The sequence below is a fragment of the Triticum urartu genome, chromosome 6A (assembly GCF_056163025.1).
Source record: "Triticum urartu cultivar PI428250 chromosome 6A, HENAU_Tu73, whole genome shotgun sequence".
NCBI classification, from domain to species: domain Eukaryota; kingdom Viridiplantae; phylum Streptophyta; class Magnoliopsida; order Poales; family Poaceae; genus Triticum; species Triticum urartu.
In genome coordinates, this window is record NC_141878.1 from 245,041,761 (window position 1) to 245,067,814 (window position 26,054).

At 43.7% G+C, this 26,054-nt stretch overlaps 1 protein-coding gene across 2 annotated transcripts; it reads left to right on the forward strand.

Annotated features, from left to right (window-relative positions):
• Window positions 1-4,099: 4,099 nt before the first annotated feature.
• Window positions 4,100-22,010, forward strand: LOC125512520 (protein BONZAI 1). 2 transcript variants are annotated; one of them, XM_048677616.2, is made up of 16 exons: window positions 4,100-4,480; window positions 5,209-5,256; window positions 16,968-17,113; window positions 17,237-17,285; window positions 17,811-17,867; window positions 18,250-18,432; window positions 18,579-18,713; window positions 19,393-19,454; window positions 19,603-19,708; window positions 19,783-19,897; window positions 20,003-20,079; window positions 20,173-20,310; window positions 20,550-20,714; window positions 20,790-20,903; window positions 21,088-21,184; window positions 21,361-22,010. In XM_048677616.2, exons 1-16 carry the CDS (start codon window positions 4,115-4,117, stop codon window positions 21,453-21,455), a joined length of 1,953 nt encoding a protein of 650 aa, XP_048533573.2. In that variant the 5' UTR covers window positions 4,100-4,114; the 3' UTR covers window positions 21,456-22,010. The 2 variants fall into 2 exon arrangements, with proteins under 2 accessions (XP_048533573.2, XP_048533574.2); XM_048677617.2 differs by having other exon boundaries at window positions 18,579-18,701.
• Window positions 22,011-26,054: the final 4,044 nt, after the last annotated feature.

Sequence of the window (26,054 nt, forward strand, 5' to 3'; positions counted from 1 at the left end):
AGTTAAGATGCACTTGATCCAATGGGAATTATATTTTGTATTACTCATGTAGCCTAGAGAGTCTGTCACACAGCCTTGTAACTTCTTACTCCATTTCTAAATTTGTACTAGTCCTCTGTACCGTATATTGCGCTACTCGTACTACTACCTCCCTCCTGGTTTATTGGTCCCCTTCATAATTTGTGTCAAATTTTGACCATAAATTTCACTAACTAAATGTTAATGCATGTCACAAAAAATTATATAGTGAGTAATTCCCCTCTTTGGAGCCAATGGGATATTCATGTGATCTTTGTTCTTCGTCATCACCAACCCTTCTCCATCGCCAATTCCATGATGCTCCCCACCGGGAGTGAGTAATTCCTTCATAGGCTCGCTGGTCGGTGAGGAGTTGGATGAGATTCATCATGTAATCGAGTTAGTTTTGTTAGGGTTTGATCCCTAGTATCCACTATGTTCTAAGATTGATGTTGCTATGACTTTTTCATGCTTAATGCTTGTCACTTTGGGCCCGGGTGCCATGATTTCAGATCTGAACCATTTATGTTATCACCATTATATCTATGTTCTAGATCCGATCTTGCAAGTTATAGTCACCTACTACGTGTTATGATCCGGCAACCCCGGAGTGACAATAGTCAGGGCCACTCCTGGTGATGACCGTAGTTTGAGGAGTTCATGTATTCACCGTGTTTTAATGCTTTGTTCCGGTTCTCTATTAAAAGGAGGCATTAATATCACTTAGTTTCCAATAGGACCCCACTGCCATGGGAGGGTAGGACAAAAGATGCCATGCAAGTTCTTTCCATAAGCATGTATGACTATTTACGGAATACATACCTACATTATATGACGAACTGGAGCTAGTGCCATATCGTCCTAGGTTATAACTGTCCCATGATGAATATCATCCAACAAGTCACCGATCCAATGCCTACGAATTTATCCTATATTGATCTTGCTAAGTTACTACTGCTATCATTACTGTTACACTTGCTACAAAATTATTGCTATCACCAATACCGTTACCGTTATTGTTGCTACTATTATCAAAACTATCATACTACTTTGCTACTGATCACTTTGCTACAGATAATTAATCTCCAAGTGTGGTTGAATTGACAACTCAACTGCTAATACCTTCAAATATTCTTTGGCTCCCCTTGTGTCGAATCTATAAATTTGGGTTGAATACTCTACCCTCAAAAACTGTTGCGATCCCCTATACTTGTGGGTTATCACCAGTGCGATGAGGGAGGTGCTCGGGCACCACTTGGAGGCGTGCTTCGATGCGCGCCCCCACAAGCAGGGCACACGGCTCGAGGCTCTAGGAGCACGAGAGTTCATCACCAAGGCGATCAAGGAACTTCAGGATGCACAAGCCATGTGCGGCGAGCACCGCCCCGCGTTCCCTACCAGTGTAGCTGTCGCCCCCTATGCAGGTGGCGACCTGCGTGTCTGCATCAACATCCCGGACCTCAACATAGCCGCTTCTCAAGACCTCTTATGGCCGTCACGTGTCGGCCGGAGCGGGGGCTTCCCCTGCAACTACATCTGCATGCCCTTCGGCCTGCTCAACGTGGGCGCCACGTACCAGTAGCTCGCATTGGCGTCTCATGAGGCCCGGCGCCTGGCGCTGACGTCTCACGAGGATCCGGCCCCTCACGAGCCTTCCAAGCCTCCGGAGCCGTCCGGCTCGTGAGGAACGAACCTCCACGGCATGCTTCATCGACCACCTCGATGCTTCTGCAACATCATTGCCAAGTTACTTTTTGGTTTGTTCACTTTAGGGTGCCCCCGGGCTGCATTATCCTCAGGCTGGTTAGGGTCTTCCCCTGCAGCCGTGCTGTTTTGCTCATGTATCAAAAACCAGTTATGCTTTTATGAGTTGCCATGACTGTTAACCCTGCGCTCTATACCACATCGGCTCCGGAGGTATCACCCACGGGCCCCATGGCACGGTGTCTGTGCTTGGGTCCATCCTTGCAACGTTGGTAAATCTAAGTGATCAAGCTCTGGCTTGCGGGCCGGCCTTGTGCATGTCACCTCATCGGGTCCTTAGTGCCTTGTCTTCTCACGTAACAATCACGAGCACATCAGCAAGCGTGCATCGCCCTTTGTATCTCATAACCTGTCAGTGCGCAGGAACTTTGGGAGACAAGCACTCGAGTGGAGCCTAGGTGACGCATCGCCACCTCAGGAGGGTCGGCCCCAATCAGGCAAAGAGTTGGTCTGCAAAAAGCTAAGTAAAACCATCTCATATGCCACGGTTACTGCCGGGCGAGGTCCCTCCCCCCCGCAACTCTCACAAGGCGAGTTGTTTCTTTTTCGACCAAGTCGCTTGCACGTTAAAAGGGGAGTTCTTGAGCATCGCGCCTCAGGAGCCCCTACTCATCCCTGGCCTTGTCCCAGGCATCGCGACCTGACATACAAGCGGCGACTGAGCCTCGCTCGAGGGCCAGGACCTGATGACGTAGAGCATTTTGGCAAGCAAGGAAAAGAGAGGCGAGCCTCGCGAGGGAACACTGGAAAAGGGGCGCAGTCCGGCTGCGTCAGCATCACTTGAAATGCAAAGAACCCCGATTCTCTCACGCACCCCTCAGCCGGAGCGGTTGCCGTGGCGTCGTGGGGAAGTGGGGCGTCCCATGTCCATTCGTGCGCCACGCGTCGAGCCTGGCCCGCAGGCGGTTGGGCCCCATGTTGCTTTGCCCTCCCTTCTTCGCCTTCGCCTCGAAGGAAGGCCGAGTGCGCCATGGGCCTCGGGGCTACTGTCAGGGCTTTGGGACTGGGGGTACCCAGACCCGGTTGCCTATGGCCCAACGCGTAGATCCATCGACGGCCCGGCGCGACCCAACGTCAAGGCTTCACGAGCAAGACCCTTGCGAGGGCCCTTGCCTCGCGAGGCGAACTACTTCAAGCCCGCCCCCCAAGGAGCGGCCTCCCGAGGGGTGGACATCTCTAGGCTTCACCCACCTCACGAGGCGCGCGGTGAAGTGAGCCATGACGAACGGAGCCAGTTGGGCACCAACGGGCGCAGGCAAGGACATTTTCCCTCTTTGGTGCTAGAGGGACAAAGCCAGCATGCGGGTTCCCAAGGAATCCCCAAATAATCCCCAAAGCTTACCTCTTCGGTGCAACAATACGAAGACCACGAGCTCAGCAGAACGGAGGTCATCGCCGAGCCGACCGGCGCGTCTCAACCAGAGGCTTTGCAGACGAAGACCACCTTTAGTCAGGATAAGGTGTACTGCTGTCCCCCTTAAAAAATGGCCATTGTGGTATCCCTTCCCGCCTAGGCCATGAGGGAAGAGGACCAAGGCCAGTATAAGTATAGGCCAGTCTCCACCGTAGAGAGTGGGTGGATCCGGGTCAAGCACTCTTGCTTCCCTTGTACTAGTTCATCTTCATCCTCCTTGCGAGGCAATCCACCACAAAGCAGGAGTAGGGTTTTACACCGGAAGGTGGCCCGAACCTGGGTAAACCTCCGTGTTCCATTCCTCTCCCTTCTCACTCGAGCACGACGGAGCATCGCCGTGGGGTAGTGAGTAGGAAGCTGTAGCTTAGCGGAGTTCTTCGTGCACACCCCAGAGTTCGAATCTTTTTTGGGGTCTACGGGGCCCCGATTCTGACATCTTCCATTTGGAAGGGACACATATAGCGGTACTCAAAGCCACAAATGGCGAAAGCTGGCGCAGATGTGTTGGATACGTATGTGTGTCCATGTCTTTTCAGCGCCGGAGCGAAGAAAAATGGGAGCAGTGTGGTAGTGATTATATCGTGATGGAAGATAATGATCTGCTTAGATCTGGTTGCCGATTTTTGTGTTGCATAAGTCTCCTCGTAAGGTTTGAGGATGATGACACAGAGCTCTGAAGATTTTCGTGTTTTACTGATTGTGTCAGGGTGCTTTGTGTTTTTCTGGTTTATTATGTGTGTTAGGGTGTGCTTGTATGGGTTAAAGACTTTGTATTTGTTTGTGATTTGAATACAAGAATATTTTCTGAAAAAAAAAGATGCATGCATGCTTGTTTCACGGGAGGGAGTTGGGATAGGATTCATTTCCAATCTAGTCGGACGTTAGTCACGTCCAAAAACATTTACTGATGAGCTTTGAATGACTGAAACTGTCCGGACAACGTTTGAGAGGTCAACCAGGCGATCCGCGTTGAAGTTGCCATTAGCCGTCCGTTGTCCAAGTCTCCGCGTCGTCTCCACGACTCCACTTGCTGTAGTTGGTACTGCTGCTACCATCCCATTACCACGCGCCCCTTTCTCTCCTCGCCGAGATCGATACACGGATAGATCTCGCCTCGCCGGCGAAGCGGGAGAGGAGAAGGACGCCATGGGGAACTGCTGCTCTGACGAGATGGGCGCCGGCCGCCACTCCGTCGGCCCCGCCGCCTCCTCCGCCGATGCCGCTTCCACCGTGGCTGATCGCTTCCTCCGCTCCCGCGGCGCCGGCGCGTCCACGCAGATCGAGGTACGGGGTCTAGGCACTGCTAGTCTGCTACATCTCTTGGTTCGACCTCGTTCGGTGGTGCTCTTGCCTGTGTATGGTGTGGGCTGAAGTGGTTTGTGCTTGGCGAGATCGGAATTCCCATTTGGCATAAGCCAGTTAATCCTACTCCACTAGCGCCCTTTTTTGGTGCCGTGTTCGCATTTTTGTTCTTGGGCGGGGGATTTCTGCAAAAAAAAAGATGTTATACCATTTGCGTTATGCAATCTACAAGCCTACACTGAATATTCTAGGGTAAATGCGATGAATATGATTTACGACAGACTTGTACTTGCACTCTGCAATTTTCTGATGTTCTAATCAAAGGCTTCACCAGTTTAAATCTACACTGAATGTTGCTATTGTGTTATGTAGGGTTGTCTATAATATACTGCATGGTGTACCTAAGGCCAGTGATAAACTGATAAGTGGGTCCTACCTTGTTCGTGGGCTCCAGATTGGGATACTTTTAGCCATGGGGCAAAGCAGTAGATACATTTGTTTTAGTCATGTCATGGTATTAGGTATTGAATCCCGAACGTTCTTAAGTGTGTTTTGTGGGGGGTGGAGAAACATGTCTGTTTTTATGTGTTGTTTTGGTTTATTGCTTAATCCATCAATTGTAGCAGTAGAATTTCAATTTCTGAATTGATCGGACCTGTTAACTTTTGCTGTATTATTTAACTTTTGCTCTATGTGACATGTTGAAATAGTTATCTCTCTCCGCATCAAATTTGGGCGATCAAGAATATTTCTTCAAGGTACACTTCTCTTTTGTTGTTCTCGCAATTGTGATTTTGCCCTGTCTGAAATTCTATTGTCATTGGCATCTCAATGTGTTGCTATGACATATCACATGTTGAATATTTGAAATGATTTGCTACTAAATACCGCTTGTATTCCATCTTTGGTTAGTTATGTAGTAGGATATTGTATATCCACAACTGCAAATGTGCGCAAGTGCAACAATAAATTTACACTTGCAATTACATCGTACCATTGAAAGGGATGAAACGGTTTATTTGCCACTGCTAGCCTCAGTTTTCAAGAAAATGTTGAATTTATCCTCAAGGTGAGAAATGCTGACTTGTGGTAATAAAAGGACATGCCCAAGTATGACAATTAGCATCTTAAAAAACAGAGCTAGATGTACTTCATGGGTGAAGTGTAAATCCTCAAAATTTTAGCGGAAGTATGTTGATGTAGGGTGGAACCCTAATGGTCGATCTTTCATGAATTGGAGGGGCATTCCTTGAAGAACATGACGAACACGGGGAAGAATGGGGAGAAATCACAAGAGGAACACTCAAGAACAAGTCCAATCACACATCCACTAGACTAACAAACACATGGATCCACAAGGTACATGAACAATCAAAGGGAAAGATACAAGGTAGAGTTCATCCCAAATCCAAAGGAGATGGGGTCTTGATGATCTAGATAGATCCTTCCCACAAGGGGGTCTTGAATCCCTCGGGATCTTCTCACATGCTCACATGGAGGTCTTGAACTCCATGGGAGTGGTCTCTCTCTCTCTCTCTCTCTCAAGAGGAGAAGGTAAGGAGCAAAGCTCAACTAAGATGAGCTATCATATTGCTAACCCTAGAAAGGAGGTGGAGGAGGTCTATTTATAGTCTAAGTCACAAAGGGGTAAGTGAGGGGGCGAAATGGGATGGGAGCTCGACTAAGATGAGCTATCATATTGCTAACCCTAGAAAGGAGGTGGAGGAGGTCTATTTATAGTCTAAGTCATGAAGGGGTAAGTGAGGGGGTGAAATGGGTACATGGGCCTCGGCCCAAGTCACGCACGCAGGCATGGTCCAGATGATCCGGGAGGTGGTCCGGATGATCCGGGCGTCGGGTTTCGGATGATCCGGCTTCGTCCGGGCTCGTCCTGTTATCTTCGGGCGCGTAGCCGGATCGTCCGGGCCAGGGGCCCGATCATCCGGGCGTCGGCCAGATCGTTCGGGAGGGGATCCGGATGATCCGGGCAAGTGCAGACTTGTCCGTTCTTCGGTCTTCTTCCGTCTTCTCTTCCATGCTTCCCTCGCGGATGGTGTAGTCGTACACATGCGCTCGCACTCCCTCTCATTAATGGTGAAGCTCCGGTAATACCTATGCATACACACGAGAGGAGTGTCAAATAGTATACCATCCTCGGAGGGGTCAAGTGAACACATGTAAAGGAGATGATTCACCTTTATGTATGTAAAGTAGAGGTCGCACGTGTCACTTGCCAAACGGAAACTTGATATGGTGATGTCCATAGGATGCTCCACATCATTCCCTCCCCCTTGGGAAAGATCCAACCTCGGATAGAAAACCAAATCACCATGGGAAAGAGATGGCGTCGCCGTGTAGAAGTGGACGATCACCAAGTGGATGTCATCTTGAAGCTCGAAATAGGCACTCTCCAATGTCGCACCATGTTGGGATTCCTTCAAAAGGAGCAAGGACGACAAACACTTGGAAAAACAAATGTGGTTAGCGTTAGTGCAAAATCAAGCATTCAAGTGGTGATTCACTAAACAAGTGTCGTCATCAAGCATAGCATATGGTGTGACATAGGATTGTGGCATGACATATAAGCACATAATGTGAGCAAAATCAAGGTCATCATGGAAACAAGCATGTAAACGTGAGGTAGTGATGCAAATATGTGTGACAAGAGAATAAGCATCTACCTCAAGTTCATAGCAAACATACATAAAACGCTCAACAAATGGTCTATGGTATGCATATGAATCATTCACAACACCAAAGAAAATGAAGTGTCTAAACACATGGGGCAAGACAATCCGAGCATAATGTGCATATGGTGTAGTGAAGATAGTGTGGCACTCAACGCAATGGAAAGAGCAAGTGTTCATCATGTGTGAGGCAATCAAGTCTAGCATGTGATAATCAATGGGCATGGCATATGTGAAGAAATGACATTGTTGCAACCAAACATATGATGGGAGCAAGTAATCCACAAGTCGGATGCAACACACAAGGCATATATATCATGAGACACGGAAATGTGAAAATGATAAGTCGTAGCAAGATCTCTAACATGTGCGCAATCAAGTGGTCCAAGATGACCAAGAAGTCTCATGGTGCAAGCAACACAAGTAGTATGATCCACAATATCCATGCTCAAGAAGGATGTCACCTTGAAAGCGTGTCCTCGTGCATCCTTCACAATGCCGAAGCACAAGCAAATGCGGCGTAGAAGCGAGTCGTGGTAGAATGTATGAGGTTTGCTCTCAATAGTTCGAATGGTCTAACTCACACGAAGTAGAAGTTGACATGAAGTCCAAGTATCCTACACATGCACAAAACAAAGCAAAGAACATATGCGCATGGTAGATAAACACATCATCCATCATGATGGTTCTTTTCTCTTGCACATAACCATTAGTAGTAAAAGTGCCTGCATAATATGATGCAACAATCTTAATGTTCATGGCACTAGGCATATGGTGCAAAGAGAGAAGACAAGCATGCTTCACAAGAAATATGTCAAAATCTCCAAATATATGGTAGATAGCTATGGGGGCTATCTCATTAGCAAGACTAATAGCATTGTTGCACTCAATACATGGAAAATCATCTAGCATGAAAGAGGCAACATATGGAGATATACGACAAGAAGCAATATGAATCATGTGCAAAGCATGACAATAATGGCTATCAACCGCATGAAATGAGCAAGTATGAATCATGGGTGATGCACTACACAAAGCAAGCATATCAATCATGTCGTGCAAACTAGTGGAGTGAAGATGCAACACACTAGGGCAAATGATGGCAATCATGTCATGTGAGCAAATAGTAGGCATAGGCAATGCACATGACATATCGCAAGCATGAACACAAAGCAATATCAAAGTATCATCATAGGCATGGGGTACAAAGCAAATATGGCAATAACAAGCAATATCTCCACCAAGCTTGCAAATACACATACGAGCACTAGAATCATGAATCATGTGATATGCAAAGCATGGGTAGCCAAAGCATGTCATCCAAATGGAAATGAGCATACATGCAAAGTGAACATGGAAGATGGGCATAGAATATGTAATGGACAATAACCCATAACCATGTGAGGGCCATATAGAAGAAATGCACGAAGTTCTTCTGCAATGGAAACGGTGTGAAAAACAATCCACGGGATCCCAGTTCAACGTTGCTCTCAAGAGCTCGTTTCGTCAACTCATGGGATTGCGAGGTCGACAAATATGTGCGATGACCTACACAAAAGAGACACAAACCAAAGAAAGTGTGTGCGTGGTAAATGTACACATCATCCATCATGATGTGTATGTGCACGTGTGAGTTAGCACAAGATAAGCAGTGCTCAAAGAAATTTGAGGCATGGTATAGGAACATGTCATCCATCATGAAAGAATAGTTGTTATGTATAACACGATGGGGACACAAATAGAGCATGCAAGTATATGGCACAACAATAGCATTTTTATTCATGAAGAGCATATGGTGCACACAATTATTGAGATCATGCAATGGATGGGATGGATCAAAATGTCCTAACATGTATGAGGAAACTATGGGGGTCTCATGAGCAATAGCGGAAGCATAACATGGCAAACAATGCATTTCCGAAGCTAGGTGATCATGTCATGGCATACGATTGAAATGATGCAAAGGGAGCATACCAATATCATTGCAAGAGAAACAAATGTCAATAACCATGGGCTTGTCATCTATGTCATATGTGCAAATTGGGTTTATTTTGATGGCATATGCGTTGATCTCATATGTGTACAATGAGATTGCAAATATGCCATATGGTTGATCTCATGCATAGCATATGACACGTCAAGCGGATTGTCAAACATGATGTGACCGAGAGAATTATCACAAGAAATCCTATGCAACATGGCATCACAACTAATAGACTTCACATGGCAATCATCAAACTCATCATAAATGGGTAAATCATGGCATGGGGAAGTCGAACTAGCATGAAGCATGGCAATAGGTGGATCAACATCATGCAAGCAATCAATGTCAAGAATGTCCACTAGTGGGACAAGAGCATCACCTTCACCTATGTTACCTTTCTCATTCCACTCATGTGGTGTAGGTGAAGTGGTAAAGACCAAATCGTGGTCATCATCTTCATCTTGATGGAACCATGTGGGGGTGCATCATAGTCCACCATGGCCATCGTCTTGTCCAAAGGAAGGACGAAGTCCTTGAGGATCGAGGCGTCATTGTATATGGGACCTAGCATCAAATGAGAAGACACAATAGAGGTAGTGGTTAAGTTGTTATAAGTGCAAATGGCCTCACAAGACCTATCAACTATCTCACTCTCTCTATGTGGTGGCTCACTCACTCCCTCAAAATAGGTGCACTCAAAGTCACATATGGTGGAGTCACTCATCTCACTCAAGTGGCGGTGGTTGTGGCTCTCCTCACATGGGAATTGTGGCATCTCATCATATATGGGGCTAGTGGTGAAGTCACTCTCACTCTCAATATGGTGGCACAAGTCTCTCAACTCATCATCATAGGCCGCCATAGTTGAAGGGAAAATCCCGTGCTCAACCATCTTGTCACTGTCGCCGTGGATGAAGGCTGAAGATGGAAGCATCATCCTTGCTCGCCACTATGTCGCTGGCTTCCAAAGCATGTTCCATGAGAGGCTCCGTAGTCGTAGTCGTAGTCATCGCCGCACCGTCTTCAAAAAGAGTTGTGGTAGACTCGGCATCGTCAATATGCCACAAAGAGGGATGGTGGTGAAGTCGAACTTGGGAGCGTCATCTTGGAGCTCGTCGGGGTTGGACATCTTGGTGGTACTATCCTCATGCTCGTTGTCGTGGAGCTTGGTCGCCGTGATGTGTGCTTCGGGTGGAGAAGCCTTGGCCTTCATGAGTTCTTGTTGCGCCTTGAGAGCACCAATATAGACATCGTCGAGAGACTCGTAGTTCTCGAGGAAGATAGTCTTGGAGATGTCGTTGTTCAAACCCATCATGAAGCGAAACTTCATCCAATTGGGGTCGTGCACGCCGGCTCGTCGCAAGGCTTTCTCATCTCCTTGAAGTACTCGTCGATGGACTTGGATCCTTGGATGGTGTTCTCCAATTGGCGAAGAAGATGTTCCGTGTAGGTGGAAGGCAAAAACTCTCGCCACATAGCCTTCGTCTTGGGCCAACTCATTTCGAAGCTCTTTGAAGGTGTGTGAAACCACCATGTCGACCATAGTCGTGGAAGTTATTTGCGGTGCACTTCACTTGATCTTCGAAGGGTACTTGATGTAGCTTGAGGTAGGCGTCCATCTTGCGCTCCCACTTGAGACACTCCTTGGGGTCTTCAGTCCCATAGAAAGGAATCTCATGGTCAGTGTCGAGGTCGCCGTAGTAGCTCGTGGAAGTCGTGGACTTGAGCTCGGGGAGCTTCTCTTGAGCGTAATTTTGAGGTGATTGTCGGCAAAGATGCCGCGTATCCAAAGGCGAAGATGCCTTGAAGTCGCTTGGCAAAGATGCCAATGTAGATGGTGAAGTCGTTGAGCGATGGTTGGTATTGAGCTCTTGACCTTCATGTTCTTGTCGACGATGGTGTCGATGCCGATGTGACCTTGCCGGAGATGGTAGCTCGGAAGCATGTGCACTTGAGCGTCTTCTCGAAGATGATGAAGACCTCTTGCCGGTGTTGATGAGGGCTTTGAGCTCCTCCATTAGAGCATCCATCTTGGCGTCGATGAAGTTTTTCATGGCATCAAGCTCGTCGTTGTTGTTGTAGACCGAAGTAGATGTGCTTTGCCTATCCATCACAAGACTCGAGCAAAAGTGAGTAGGAAATGAGATAAACAATACCAATATACCTTCTCCCAAAGTTGAGGATGTATCCCGTATCACTCAAAGTGAAATGACAGAATAGCGGAATTAGTACTGGACTTGTTCACTTGCACCTACAAACTAAAGCTTATCGAGTGGCTTGGTTAGGACAAGTGGCACAAAATTCAAGCAAGTGTAAGTCAATTAAATCGATAATATTGAGAAAGATTCACAAAATCGCAATGTAAAGCAAATAGATCAATAGCTATGGTGGCACAAAGGAACACACACACGGATAGATAAGCGGGATCTGCGCAACCAAGGAATGAGCACAAAATGTGTTGCCACGCAAAAAGCTCTGTTGCACGGATACTAGAGTGACAATAGCTCGATTGCTCAAATGGGCTAGATACGCTTGTGCACCAACCTATGTGAGAAACTGTGCCGTCTTCAATCCCAAGTATGCTATCTATGGATGCTCCAAGATGATATACTATGCAAAATGGCTCAATGCTATTTCTATTGCTTACAACCTCTTTTGTATCTCCTCTTTTGCTTAAAAAATTTTTCTCTTTTTTTCTTCTTTTTTTGTATGCTTTTTCCACTATGCTTGATGCTTGAGCCAATATATGAGACAAGTATGCAAGATATGCACGAGAGAGACTTAATGGCACAATGATGATAGCAAGATGATTGCACGCTAAAACTAGCTATGCGGCGTAAGCATATCACTACGGTGCACAATGAGCGTGGCCCAACAATTCTCAACTCGCTAGTCTCGGTGGGAAAGATACACAATAGGCTCGGGGCTATCAATGCAATGGCAAGGAAATGTACAATGATGTCGTCGGAGTTACTGTCGGTGGTTTCTCGTTTGTAAGTAAGGATGGATGATGATGAAGTGGACATTGTCGATGTCGAGTCCGTGGAGAAAATGAGTGGCGATGTCGAACCGTTCCTAATTAGCCGAAACACCTTAGTAAACAGGAAAACCACAACTCAAAATCTCAAATGTCAAATGGTGGTAGCGGAAGGCGGTGCTGGTGTCAAAGTTGGCAATGCGGAAGTTGAGGTGGTCGTTAATGAAGAAGTAACCGTCCCTAAGTAGCCTAAACACCTTAGGAGACTCAAATCACAGCTCAAACAACCACAAATGCAATGGGGATCAAAATGGGTTATGTTGCAGAAGGCTATGGTGGTATTGCAGATGTTATGGTGGAGGGCCTAGGCAAAGATGCCAAAATTTCAAAATTTTAATGGAGTCAAATGATGATGGTAGTATTTTTGTGGGATGGGGGATGTCAATAGCTATGAAACGAGCTGAAGGACATCGAGTCGGACTCCGGATGAATTAGTTATGACCGAAACAAGATTTCAGCCGTGTCAGTTTCAGGGTGTCCCGGACATCCGGGAGTAGGTCCGGATGATCCGGGTTCGTCAACTCGGGTACTGATTTTTGGGTGCGTGGGTTAGTCGGACGCCTGGAAGAGGGTCCAACTGATCCGGGTTATGTCTGGATGATCTGGGAGCACATCCGGATGATCCGGGCAGGGCAAACTGCTCGGGATTTCCTCTCGGGGACGCGATTTGGGCGGAATTTTTTGATTTTGGAGGGTTAAAATTGATGTGAAAAGAATTTTTTTTGGAGGGATTTCGTGGTGGGGAGGTGGGGAAAGCCAGGATCCACTTGCTAAACAACAAAATCGTGGATCAAACACAACAAAATCTCACAAGAACCAACAAAATGCAAAAAATTTGGTGAGGCTATTTTTTGGTGGGGATTTTCGAAATTGGGCAAGAAAACGAAGGAGAGGACTCCAAATTCGTGATCAACGTGGCCCATGATACCAAGATGATGTTGGGTGGAACCCTAATGACCGATCTTTCACGAATTGGAGGATTCCTCGAAGAACACGACGAACACGGGGAAGAATGGGGGGAAATCACAAGAGGAACACTCACAAACAAATCCAATCACACATCCACTAGACTAACAAACACATGGATCCACAAGGTACATGGACAATCAAAGGGAAAGATACAAGGTAGACTTCATCCCAAATCCAAAGGAGATGGGGTCTTGGTCTTGGTGATCTAGATAGATCCTTCCCACAAAGAGGTCTTGAATCCCTCGGGATCTTCTCACATGCTCACATGGAGGTCTTGAACTCCATGGGAGTGGTCTCTCTCTCAAGAATAGAAGGTAAGGAGCAAAGCTCAACTAAGATGAGTTATCATATTGCTAACCCTAGAAAGAAGGTGGAGGAGGTCTATTTATAGTCTAAGACACGAAGGGGTAAGTGAGGGGGCGAAATGGGTACACGGGCCTTGGCCCAAGTCACGCACGCATGCATGGTCCGGATGATCCAGGAGGTAGTCCGGATGATCCAGGCGTCAAGGGTCCGGATGATCCGGATGGGGGTCCGGATGATCTGGCTTCGTCCGGGCTGGTGTTGTTGTCTTCGGGCGTGTAGTTGGATCGTCCGGGCCAGGGGCTGATGATCCGGGCAGGTGCAGCCTTGTCCTTTCTTCGGTCTTCTTCCGTCTTCTCTTCCATGCTTCCCTCACGGATGGTGTAGTCGTACACATGTGCTTGCACTCCCTCTCGTTAATGGTGAAGCTCCGGTAATACCTATGCATGCACACGAGAGGAGTGTCAAGTAGTATACCATCCTCGAAGGGGTCAAGTGAACACGTGTTAAGGTGATGATTCACCTTTATGTATGTGAAGCAGAGGTCGCACGTGTCACTTGCCAAACGGACTCTTGACATGGTGATGTCCGTAGGATGCTCTGCATCATATGTCCATCTGTGTCCTGTACAAAAGTAGGAAATAATGGAGGGTTCAACACAACAACAGTGTCTACGCATTTCTTTCATGCATCACATAGATGGACATACTTTTCGCGCAAAATTTGCAGCTTCACACATGACACATTATTGCACTATGCATACCTTGGGAATTTTCATTTTTTTTTGAAATTTTGAGAGCAGTATGGTCAGTAAGGGTTTATTTGATTTGTAGGATTTTTGGAGGATTTTCATAGGGATTTCTTCCTACGGGATTTCTTCTTATGTATGCCATTTGTTTCATAGGAATGTGGGTACTAGATTTCTTAGGATTGTGTCCATATTGGGCCAGTTCCTAAGGATTCTTAGTATTAGGTGCGACCTTATGGAAAATTCCTAAGAATTGGAGTGAAGAGGGCAGCTTAATCTTTTACCTTTTCTAGTCCTTTGATTTGGGATCCTGCAAACAGAATGAGCTGTAAGCCTGGACCATGGTCAAACTTGTTTGCGCAGGTCGAGTGTTCAACAGTAACTATTTCACCTGTTTACAGTGTTAACATAGAAATCGCACTGATTATAGTGGCAACTTTACAAGTAAAACCTGGTGATCTAACTACAAATGTATGTAAAACTTAAGGTACAGATTTAGTCAAGCTCGTTCACTTGCCACCAGAATAAAAAAAACTATCCCCCATGTTTTCAGTGTTACCAGAGCAATTACATCACTTCCAAGATCCAATGGTAATTTATACTACCAGCAAACACTAGTGGTATATGTACAATTCCCCTAATAAAATAAGGTGAAATTATTAGACCTTTTACAAACCCATGTGATATTTAGATGATGGAATATAGAGAAGAGTGACATGTTACTTATAAGCAGCCTTTAACAAAGCAACACTGCACTGCTCAGAGATATCACTTAATGCTTGCCCGCTCTTCAAAGAAAATACATAGCCCCCCAAATATCAAGTTCTTTAAGTTTCCTTCATATGCTGCTATAGTTATGTGTCTATACAGATCCCTTTAGGAGGAGCATTGGGCAAAGTTCGCATGTATATTGAAGAATGCTATTGTCATGTGGGGCATCCCGTATAGGTGTAGGGGGAAGCCAGCGAGCCAGGTTAGGGCTGGCAGCTGATCTAATCAGGGATTCGATCCTAGTTAATTAAAGGAAGTAATAATCACTTTTGGAGGGTCCTAGTTGTGTACTTATAGGAATCAGCGGTCACTATTAGGAAAGCATAAAAGAAATTTTACCGTTACCAAACCTCGCTGTTCCCGTGAGGCCGCAATACCTCCAGGTTACCGAATAGTCCTGCACAACTAGGGCTCTTGCAATTTGATATCAGCCTCCATGTCTGGTCCAGGGGAAAAGGCTGACCCTACCGGATGCCGCTGCACCCTGGGTACAAGACCTTGCAACCATCCATGAGCAGCTTCGAGACATGTCGACTCAGATGGCAACTTGTATATCTCTAGGTCAACCTGATTTCCAGCTTCTAGAGATACAGATTTCATGTACAACATGCCTGCAATTTCCAGCATAGACTCCTTGGATGTTTGATTCTCTTGATGCAAAACAAGGAAACTGCGACCACCATTAAAGGAATTCCTTGATTTTTCTATTTCGTTTAAGTCCACACAAAAATCTTTCCAGTGGAGAACCTCTGTCCGAGATCCTCTCCTAAGAATATTTGGAATGTCCCTTATTATGTCACTGGCTTTCAGTTGGCAATAGGATTCTTTCCGCTTCCACATTTGAGGCTAGGCTATCACTTAACCACCATCTTTGCCAATTTTAACGCAAAATCAACACTTTAGGGGCAGGGCTGTAACACACCACACACGAGGTATTTCCAGCCAGCTGCCTCAGTCCTACCACTGAAGAGGATTTTGCTGATGATGTTACGCGTGGTTGTGCACCTGGTTGCTCTGTTGTCGCTCCTCTATCTGCATCTGAAGCTGTTGCATCTGGTTGTCTCGTAGTAACTGTCACCACTGCTTCTTCGTGCGCCTCTGATGCTTTCTGTCGAACCACTGTTGCTGCGTCAACTTCCGGCTGCACGAACGATGTTGCTACCATGCTCACTATGCTTTCTGCTGAAGCCATTGCTATCCATCTCTTTTCTGTATCAGTCTCAAGTATGCGAATCTTGAATTCGTCAAAAGTAGATCAGATGGGCCTTGAACTGTTCCATGAAAGAGTTGGCACTAGGGGTCTGTTTGGATTTGAGCCAACACCTGCCCAGCCGAATAATTGGCGTTGACTTCCAGCTGTCCGTCTGTTTGGATGGGAGCCAATTTTCTGGCTTGCCCAGGCTATGTCGGTGGCTGCAGCTCAATTTCGCCCCAATTTGTCGGCGAGAAGCTGGCGGCGAAAACGTCTGCCAATAAATTGGCGTGCCAACGATTTGGCGTAGCTAGCAGAGGCCGAATCCAAACAGCCCCTAGAAGCCATGGTGGTCGGCTGTGATACCAAATGTTGTGAACCTTGATTCACAAAGGGATAACTACTGGGCTGAAGATACCCAGCTGGCATGGCTGCGAGGGATTGGGTAGACATAGGTTTAGAGGACAGAATAACTTGGGAGAATAGATTGATTGTTCTTGCTTGCCTCCAATGTGAATGCATATGTCATCCTTATATATGCTGAGGCCCTTGACCTCTTCTAATACAACTAGACTTAGAAATTTCCTTATACAATTGGACTCTTTCTTAATCCTATACTTTACTAGTGGACTCTTAGGATACTTCTCTCTCATGGACTCCTCCCATGCTGCTACTCTTGCCTTGATACCGTGAACCCATGTCCAGAACAAATCTATTCTATCATATTATCTCATCCAACTTTGTGTTACACTTCTCAATCTCCCTCTCTCTTTTGCAGAGCAATCCCATAGTCGTCGTGTATTCGAGCAATGACGGAGCACTTGAAGAAATTGGGCGCACTGAAGTTATTGTAAATTCATCGAGCCCGTCATGGAATGCAAAGATCATTTTGCAATACCAGTTTGAAGTTCTTCAGCCATTGGTGTAAGATTCTACTGTTCACTAAATCACTTCAATTCTCTCTTGTTTCTTTCTTAGACTACAAGTGTTAAGAATGGATTTTACATCTTGTCGATCCTCGGTTATAACAGATATATTTCCTCACAGGTTTCATATTTATGATATTGATCCGCAGTTTCATGAAGTCGGTGAAAAGGTAATTATGTTTTGTCATTGTTTTCATTTTTCTTCTCAAAATACTCGTACCGATGATTTTCTGCTAGAGAAAGCCTTCGATGTGAAAGTCCACATTTCATGACAACTTTACTTTTTTGCACTGTCCCAAATTGGATTATGTAGCAGTAGGTTTAGTTAATTTTTATTTATAATGGTGTAAATTATACAAAAAATATTTGATTGTTCCGTGGTTTTTAGTCTGTTGGTTACTGAAGTTCTCTAGAAACCACAGAGTATCTTAAAATTGTGATTCTGCATAGATTTCCCAAAGTAGAAGAAAGATATCTGTAATTCTGATACTGTCAGTTCATTTTATTTGTTTCTTCACTGTATTCCTTCTTTTCTACCATTTCTTTTTGCTGATATGAACAACCCTAATCTACATTCCATTGCACACACTAGTTTTGGCAAGGATACTGGCAAATATGATATCTTGGAAAGTCTTCTCTCATTCCTCCTTTCATCTGTCATTACAATTCTAATGTTAGCCTGCCCTGAAATGCAGATGCTTAAACTGGAGGAGCAACAGTTTCTTGGAGAAGCCATCTGTAATTTATCCGATGTATGTTTACTATGGTTAAATCATTGCTGCTTTTCGTGGCTATTGTTTCTTTCCTTGACTAAATACTTAAGTGCACAAAACATGCTTGTGTTGAGGAAAGAGTAACTATTTTGGACCTTCTGCAATGAATACGTCAAACTGTGCTGTAAAACTTAAAATAAGTGGTGAAGGGAGGAAAGGACAAAGTAAGAAATCCTGCTTGTATTAACCTGGTGGCCAAGTTTATTTTATCATCTGGATTTTCAGCTCTAGAACTGGTTGGTAGTTCCAGTTCCACGACATATTATCCTAGGTTCATCATAAACATACTGTTTTGTGGTTGCAAAGTAGTGTGGCCAGCACTTGCATATTTTGTTTCTTGAGATCAAAGTTGATTTTGTAGGTTATCACCAAACAGAATAGATTGTTCACCCTAAAGCTTGGTGTTTCTGAGCACAACTTACCAAATCCTAGTAAATTTGGTGAGTTAACTGTTCAGGCCGAAGAAAGTGCTGGTTCAAAAGCATTAATGGAAATGGTATTCCACTGTTCAGATCTTGAAATCAAGGATCTTCTTTCAAAAAGTGTAAGCTCATGTTTTCATCTTTTGCTGGGTACTTGTTTTACTGTTGTTGCACTTGCAATTTGGTGAATGGCTATCTATGCTTCGCCTGTGGATTGTTGGTTGCAGAAGAAAATAGTTTTTCACTTTTCTAATCATGCTTATTACAGGATCCTTTCTTGCTAATATCCAGAATGTCAGAGAACGGAACACCTGTTCCAATTTGCAAGACAGAAGTAAGGAAGAATGATCTCAATCCTAAGTGGAAGCCAGTGATTATGAATCTCCAACAGGTCGGAAGTAAGGCATGAGATCTTTCCACTTCCATTTTCTTTTGTACTTTCTGTTTAGGGTGCAATCAGAGCTTATATATACGAACTTTCGTGCCCCTCGAGTCAGCATTATGTACATGTTTATTTGAAGTTTTGAACCACTAGCTGGTGCTGTTAGTTCTCTGCAAGCGCATGGGCGGTGACAAGGACCGGCTTGACAAGTTCAGGAAACTCAGAAAATTCAGAAGATTCAAAACTCCCTTAGATTAGCTACAGGAGTTCCTGCCGGCATGCGAACAGTGGCGGCTTAGGGGGAAACCCTAGCAAAATAACATGCCATTACCACCCTAAATCTAGGCTTATGTAGTCAGAAGGTCGCATGTGAAAAGTAAAGCAACAAAAGGTAAAAGAAGACGGTAGAAGGGCGCAGAGCTTGACAACGACGAGTAACCCAAAACTGTAATTTAAATGGAGTCGTCCAATGTGGAATCGATGGCTGAGCTTCACTGGAGCATGCATGAAGCGGTAAGTTAGGTAGCCAGCCTTAGATCTTCACCAGCCGGCCCCCTTTGAAAGGTAGCGCTTCGACAGGCGTCACAGGCGGCTGCTCTAAAATGAATAAAGAAAAAATCCACTTTCTTTGTTGCCTAATGGCTTTTGTATGTGTCTAATCCCTCTGTATTTCTTTTCTCGTGGCTGTATTATGTTTCAGGAGAATCTCCTCATGATAGAATGCTTCAACTTCAGTAGCAATGGCAAACATGACCTAGTTGGGTAATTGTCCCCTTTTGTGACTCAACATGCTACCTGCACTTGCTTTTGTTGTTTATTAGTTGTTAGCATGTAATGGTGCCTTATAGCCTATGCCATCAATTCTCAAATTCATGTTTTTTTCTGATTAGATACCTTTGTAATTTGACAGCAAGATAGTAAAATCAGTCGCCGAATTGGAAAACATGTACCATAGTGGGAATGGTGAAAATTTCTTTGTTCCTGCCAGCAATGCACATGATTGTCATAGTAAGGAGGTAATATTTTTCTTCTTCTGTAGAACCTCTGCAACTGTTATACTGTATTAACCGAATTTTATTCTGACATGCAGGTATTGAAGAGCCAGGTATATGTGGAGAAATATCTTGAGAATAGTAGACATACTTTTATCGATTATATTTCTGCTGGGTGTCAATTGAATTTGATGGTAGCCATCGACTACACAGGTATGCACGGATGTGCTACTGCAAGCTGGCCTTGCTCAATTCTCATTCACTAGTTTGTAACAACACGCTTCCTATTTTTTTACTGTCAATGTTTATGCTTTATAGCTTCAAATGGAAACCCTCGGCTTCCAGATTCCTTGCATTATATTGACCCCTCCGGACGGCCAAATGCATATCAAAGAGTGGGCAACTGATTTATCATTCTAGTTTTGTATTCTGATGAACCTTTGAGCACAAATTGATATTAGGTTCTTCCATTGCTGTTTTTGTGGCAGGTAATACTGGAGATTGGAGATATACTACAGTACTATGACCCAGCTAAGCGTATCCCCTCTTGGGGCTATGGGGCAAGACCTATTGACGGTCCTGTTTCACACTGTTTCAACTTAAATGGCAGCACTTATCAGCCTGAGGTATTTTACTTTTTTTCCAACATTTGAATGGAGTATCGTCTTCAGATGAACAATTTGTGTGCTTTCTCTGGAAAGCTAATTGAGAATCTGCTTTTTCACCCATCTTAGTTAAGTTTAGTAAACTTGTTTGTATTTGAAAATGAATGAACCCTTGTGCCGCATTCTCCTCTCTTTTTTGGGTGGCTTCTTAAGGTTTAAGCTTCCATTTATTCATAGCCTACCCATATAATCTTCCTCAGGTTGAGGGAATACAGGGAATTATGTCAGCTTATATCAGTGCGCTACGCAATGTGTCATTGGCTGGTCCTACACTCTTTGGTCCTCTACTTAGCACGGCTACAGCAATAGCAAGCCAATCCCTTACAAACAACCAACAGAAATACTTTATTCTGTTAATAGTGACGGTATGTAATACCTCTAGGCCCATCTTTAAAAACTGCACCATGTTTTTCGTTCTTACCCGTTAATCTTTTGTCCAGGATGGTGTAGTGACTGATTTTCAGGAGACTATTGATGCAATTATAAAGGCATCCGATTTTCCTTTGTCCATCATTGTTGTTGGAGTTGGTGGGGCTGACTTCAAGGAAATGGAGGTAATGGGACTGGACAAGTTTTCACAGTTTTATTTGTGTAAATTCATTTGTATATTTCCTTTTAGACATAAAAGTGGAATGCTAAAGTAACAGTTCTGTACCAATTAGAAGGGTCTACTACTGACATAACCCTAATCACTGAAAAGTAGATAAAATCAGACGACAATATTCTTTCACTGTGCAGTTTCTGGATCCAAATAAAGGGGGAAGATCGGAAAGCTCAACGGGGAGAGTTGCATCAAGGGATGTGATACAGTTCGCCCCAATGAAAGATGTGCATGGTATGTGTTTTAGTAAAGCTGTGTTCGATGTAATTTTGGCATTAGAGGACAAATCATTCTGTTTTCATGTATCTTGCCATCTGTATAATATTTGTTCGCTGTCTCCTGCATATGATTTTGTTTTCCTGACCTTCACTTAGAAAGTAAAGGAATGTGATAATCCATTGTATTTCCAGGTACTGGGATATCCATAGTTCAGTCACTTCTTGCTGAAATACCTGGGCAGTTCATGACTTACATGAGAACAAGAGAAATTCAAGCAATTAGTTAATACAAGATTACATCTGGCGTCAACTCTTTAGAAGATATCCTTCTAATGTTCTTTGTTACTACTATAATTTAGCGATTCAGCCACATCATTGTGCAAATTTTAAGCCTTGGCTGTGAAAAGAAGCAACAAGATGGATTTTGAAGATGTTGAAGACAAAAGAGATCGATCTCATGTGATTATAGCCTGGATCAAATATCAATGGCATATTCTCCATGCTGGTTGCTGCTTATCTGGAGATCCTAGCCTGGATCAAATATCATTTTTCATACTCTCCATGCTATTCTGTTGCTTGCCAAGTCTACCATGCTCATGCGGGTTCAGGGTGGTTTGTGTCGAGGCAAGAACTGCAAGGTACTTCAGCTTGAAGATTGTTGTTTCAGAAGACCCATCTAAAATTCTGATTTGTGTATGATCTGCATACAGGCTCAAACAAGATGTTCAATGTTTAGTTCCCGTTTTTGTTCTGGTTATGAGTTGAGATTGTACAAGCTCCGTTTGGTCCTGTTTGTATTGTAATATACTGATGTGTTAATATAGTTTGTGCCGTTTATTACCCTTGTGGACTTCAGCATTTCCTCATGTGTGTTCTAGTACTTGGCTGGAGTGTTGCTTGACAATAAATGAGGTCACTAGGATATCAAGCTATGATACTATGCACCGTGGAGGTTTTAAGCATTGGTAATAGAGGCGGTTGTTTCGATGTGGTAGCTATCGTTTTTGGTAAAAGTTGGCTTTGACGATCCGACAACGAACATGTGAAGATGTCGTGCCTTAGTAATCGCTAAACCAACTCCGAGAAATTATTGACCATGCCGCAGCATGATCAACGAGACCACAAGAGTCTATTTCTTGCACGCAAACGAAAAACAAGAAACTGATATTGCAATTTGAATATTGCAAATTTAAGAGGAAAGCTTTACTAATCAAGTGGGGTTCTGTGACGTCTTGGTTTGGTCGTTGAATACAAATGAAGGACATGAGTTGCAGCTATGACGAATTTAATCTAAACAAAACCCAAGTCTGAAATGACGCCCTATATAGGAAGACAGAGGGGAATTTCATCCACCCTTAGCAAGATGGGACTAAATTCTATCATAAGTTGTTTTCCCCTATTAATACGGACTCTAAAAACATGCTACTAAGTGTATTTCGAAATTACATGGGCCTGGCTCAAAAATAAAGTGACGCAACACCTATATTAAACTATGGACGTAATTTATGAAAGGTCATCTTGTATATTTCGTCCACGTACTTGTATGTCATCATTGTGGCTCAAAAGTGCGGAAAACTCCACCAGAAACTCCGTTCTTGTTCCCCTTGCGCGCACCATTATCTCCATGTTTGATCATGCTCCAATGTTCATCCTTCTTTTCCATGTTGACCCTTCATTTGCAAGTAAAACAAACGTTCAATTTAGGCCACATCATATTCTCATGAACATTAGAATCGTTACCAAGAAACAAAAGTACCTAGTAATTTAATTGGCATGCACGAGCTCTAGTAATTGGTCCAGTATGTGTAGCAGCAGGGATTGCAGGTGTAATTGTATTAGTGATGTCCTCATCATCTTCTCCTTGAATTGAAGTCGTTCTCGACGGAAGCTCATATTCCTCACCCACATAAGACTTCAAATCTGTAGTGTTAAAAGTGGGACTAACCCTAAAATTTGCAGACAGCTCAAGTTTATACGCATTATCATTTATTTTCTCTAACGCCTTAAAAGGATCATCAGCACGTGGCATTAGTTTAGATTTGCGCAAATCAGGAAACCTATTTTTGCATAAATATAACAAAGCAAGATCTCCTCGTTCAAACACAATATGTCTTTTACCCTTATCACCAGCAAGTTTGGATTTAGCATTCATGCGCTCAATGTTTTCCTTAGTTAACTCATGATTTTTTAAGATCAATTAAATACGTTGTTTATCATCAAAATTAACCTTCTCTGAAGATGGAAGAGGCAAGAAATCAATGTATGCGCGAGATAGGAAACCATACACAATTTTAAAAAGGCACATTAATGCAGTGAACGATTATAAGCAAATACAATATGAGGCAAGCATTCTTCCCACATTTTCACGTTATTCTTCAAAACAACCATAAGCATAATAGACAATGTTCTATTGACTACTTCAGTTGGACCATCAGTTTGGGGATGACATGTAGTACTAAAGAGCAGTTTAGTCCCCAACTTAGCCCATAAACATCTCCAGAGGTGGCTAAGAAATTTATTATCACGATCTGAAATAATTGCATTAGGCACACCATGTAAGCGAATAATTTCATGAAGGAACAAATCAACAACATTAGCAGCAACATCACTTTTATGACATGGTATAAAGTATGCCATTTTCGAAAATCTATCCAAGACAACAAATATGTTATCCCTCCCCTTCTTTGTTCGAGGTAAACCTAAAACAAAATCCATAGATATGTCCTTCCATGGAATACTATGTACGAGCAAAGGCATATATAAACCATGAGGATTGAGTCGCGACTTAGCTTTTTGACATGTAGTGCAACAAGCAACAAAACACCCAACATCCTATCTCATCTTTGGCAAAAAAATGTGTGTCAAATATGTCCTCCGTCTTCTTCACGGCAAAGTGTCCCATTAATCCTCCTTCATGCACCTCCTACAACAACAGATGAACATAGCTAGTTAGAATGCATAGCTTGTTAGCACGTAACACAAATCCATCACTAATGACCAACTTGTTCCATGTTCTTCCTTCTTTATAGTTCTGCATCACATCTTTAAATTCAGCACCATGCACATATTGGTCTTTAATGGTCTCCAAACCAAATATTTTAAAGTCAAGTTGTGAAAGCATAGTATAGCGACGAGACAAAGCATCAACAATAACATTTTCTTTATCCCTTTTGTGTTTAATGACATAAGGGAAAGTCTCAATGAATTAAACCCATTTAGCATGTCTACGGTTCAGTTTTGCTTGACTTTTAGTGTGTTTCAAAGATTCATGATCAGAATGTTTAACAAATTTTTTGGGCCATAAATAATGTTGCCATGTTTCCAAAGTCCGAACAAGAGCATATAATTCCTTATCATAAGTAGAATAATTTAGACTAGGCCCATCAATTTTTCAGAAAAATATGCAACATGTTAACCATCTTGTAATAACACACCTCGTAATCCAATTCCACGAGCATCACATTCAAGCTCAAAAGTCTTACTAAAATCTGGAAGTTGGAGTAAAGGAGCATGTGTTAACTTATTTTTCAATACCATGAAGGTTTCTTCCTCTGTCGTACCCCAAACAAAAGGCACACCCTTCTTTGTAAGCTCATTGAGAGGTGCAACAATGATGCTGAAATCTCTCATAAAACGCCTATAGAAACCAGCTAGGCCAAGAAAACTCCTCACTTGTGTGACCGTTTTGGGCCGCAGCCAACTCTCAATCGCTTCATTCTTGGCTTTATCAATTTCAATTCCCCGTGGAGTAACAACATAGCCAGAAAAAGATACTCAGACGGTGCAAAAGGTGCACTTCCCAAGGTTACCAAACAAACGTGCATCACGTAAAGCAATAAAAATAGCACACACATGTTTCAAATATTCCTCCAAAGATCTGCTATAAATATATCATCAAAATAGACTACCAAAAATCGTCCAATGAAAGCACGTAAAACTTCGTTCATTAATCTCATGAATGTGCTAGGTGCATTAATTAACCCAAAAGGCATGACTAACCACTCATATAAGGCAAACTTAGTTTAAATGCTGTTTTCCATCCATCTTCCAATTTCATACGAATTTGATGGTATCCACTACGCAAATCAACTTTGGAGAATATGGTAGAGCCACTTAATTCATCAAGCATATTGAAAGTGCGTTAAGTCGACTAGAGGGGGGGGGGGTGGATAGGCGATTTTTATGAATTCTTCACTGAGGAATTTCAGGGTGAGGAAATTCCTAAGCGAAGAACTACTTGCAGCGGAATAAGTACTCAGATGCAGACATGACATAACATAATCATGGACATCATGATGAAATGAAAACAAACACAGAGTACAGAAAGCGTAAGCACATGATAAAACAGGGTGAAGACAAACAGACTGAAGAAATTGAACTGAGTAAATTGAGAAAGTCTTCAGTCAAAGCCTTCAAACAGATATGAACAAGCACACAACACAGTAATGAGGAAATGAAAGGGTTGAGGAAATAGAACAAGTAGACTTGGTGAAGACAATGATTTGGTAGACCAGTTCCAACTGCTGTGACAGTCGTACGTTTCGTTGGAGTGGCTAGGTATTTAAACATGAGGACACACAGTCCCGGGCACACACTCCTCACCGTATTCTCCTTGAACTAAGGTCACACAGACCTCGTCCAATCACTCATGGTAAGTCTTCAGGTGACTTCCAAACCTTCACAGACTCGGTCACCCGGTGATCCATAATTTCCTCTTGGATGCTCTAGACCATGACACCTAACCGTATGAAGGATGCACATTCCTCAAAGGTAACAAGCATCGGTTCCACACAGGAACAATCTCTTCAGTGATGCTCAATCACTTTAGGTTTGTAGGTGTTTGGTTTGGGGTTTTGGGTTTTTCCTCACTTGATGATTTTCGCTCA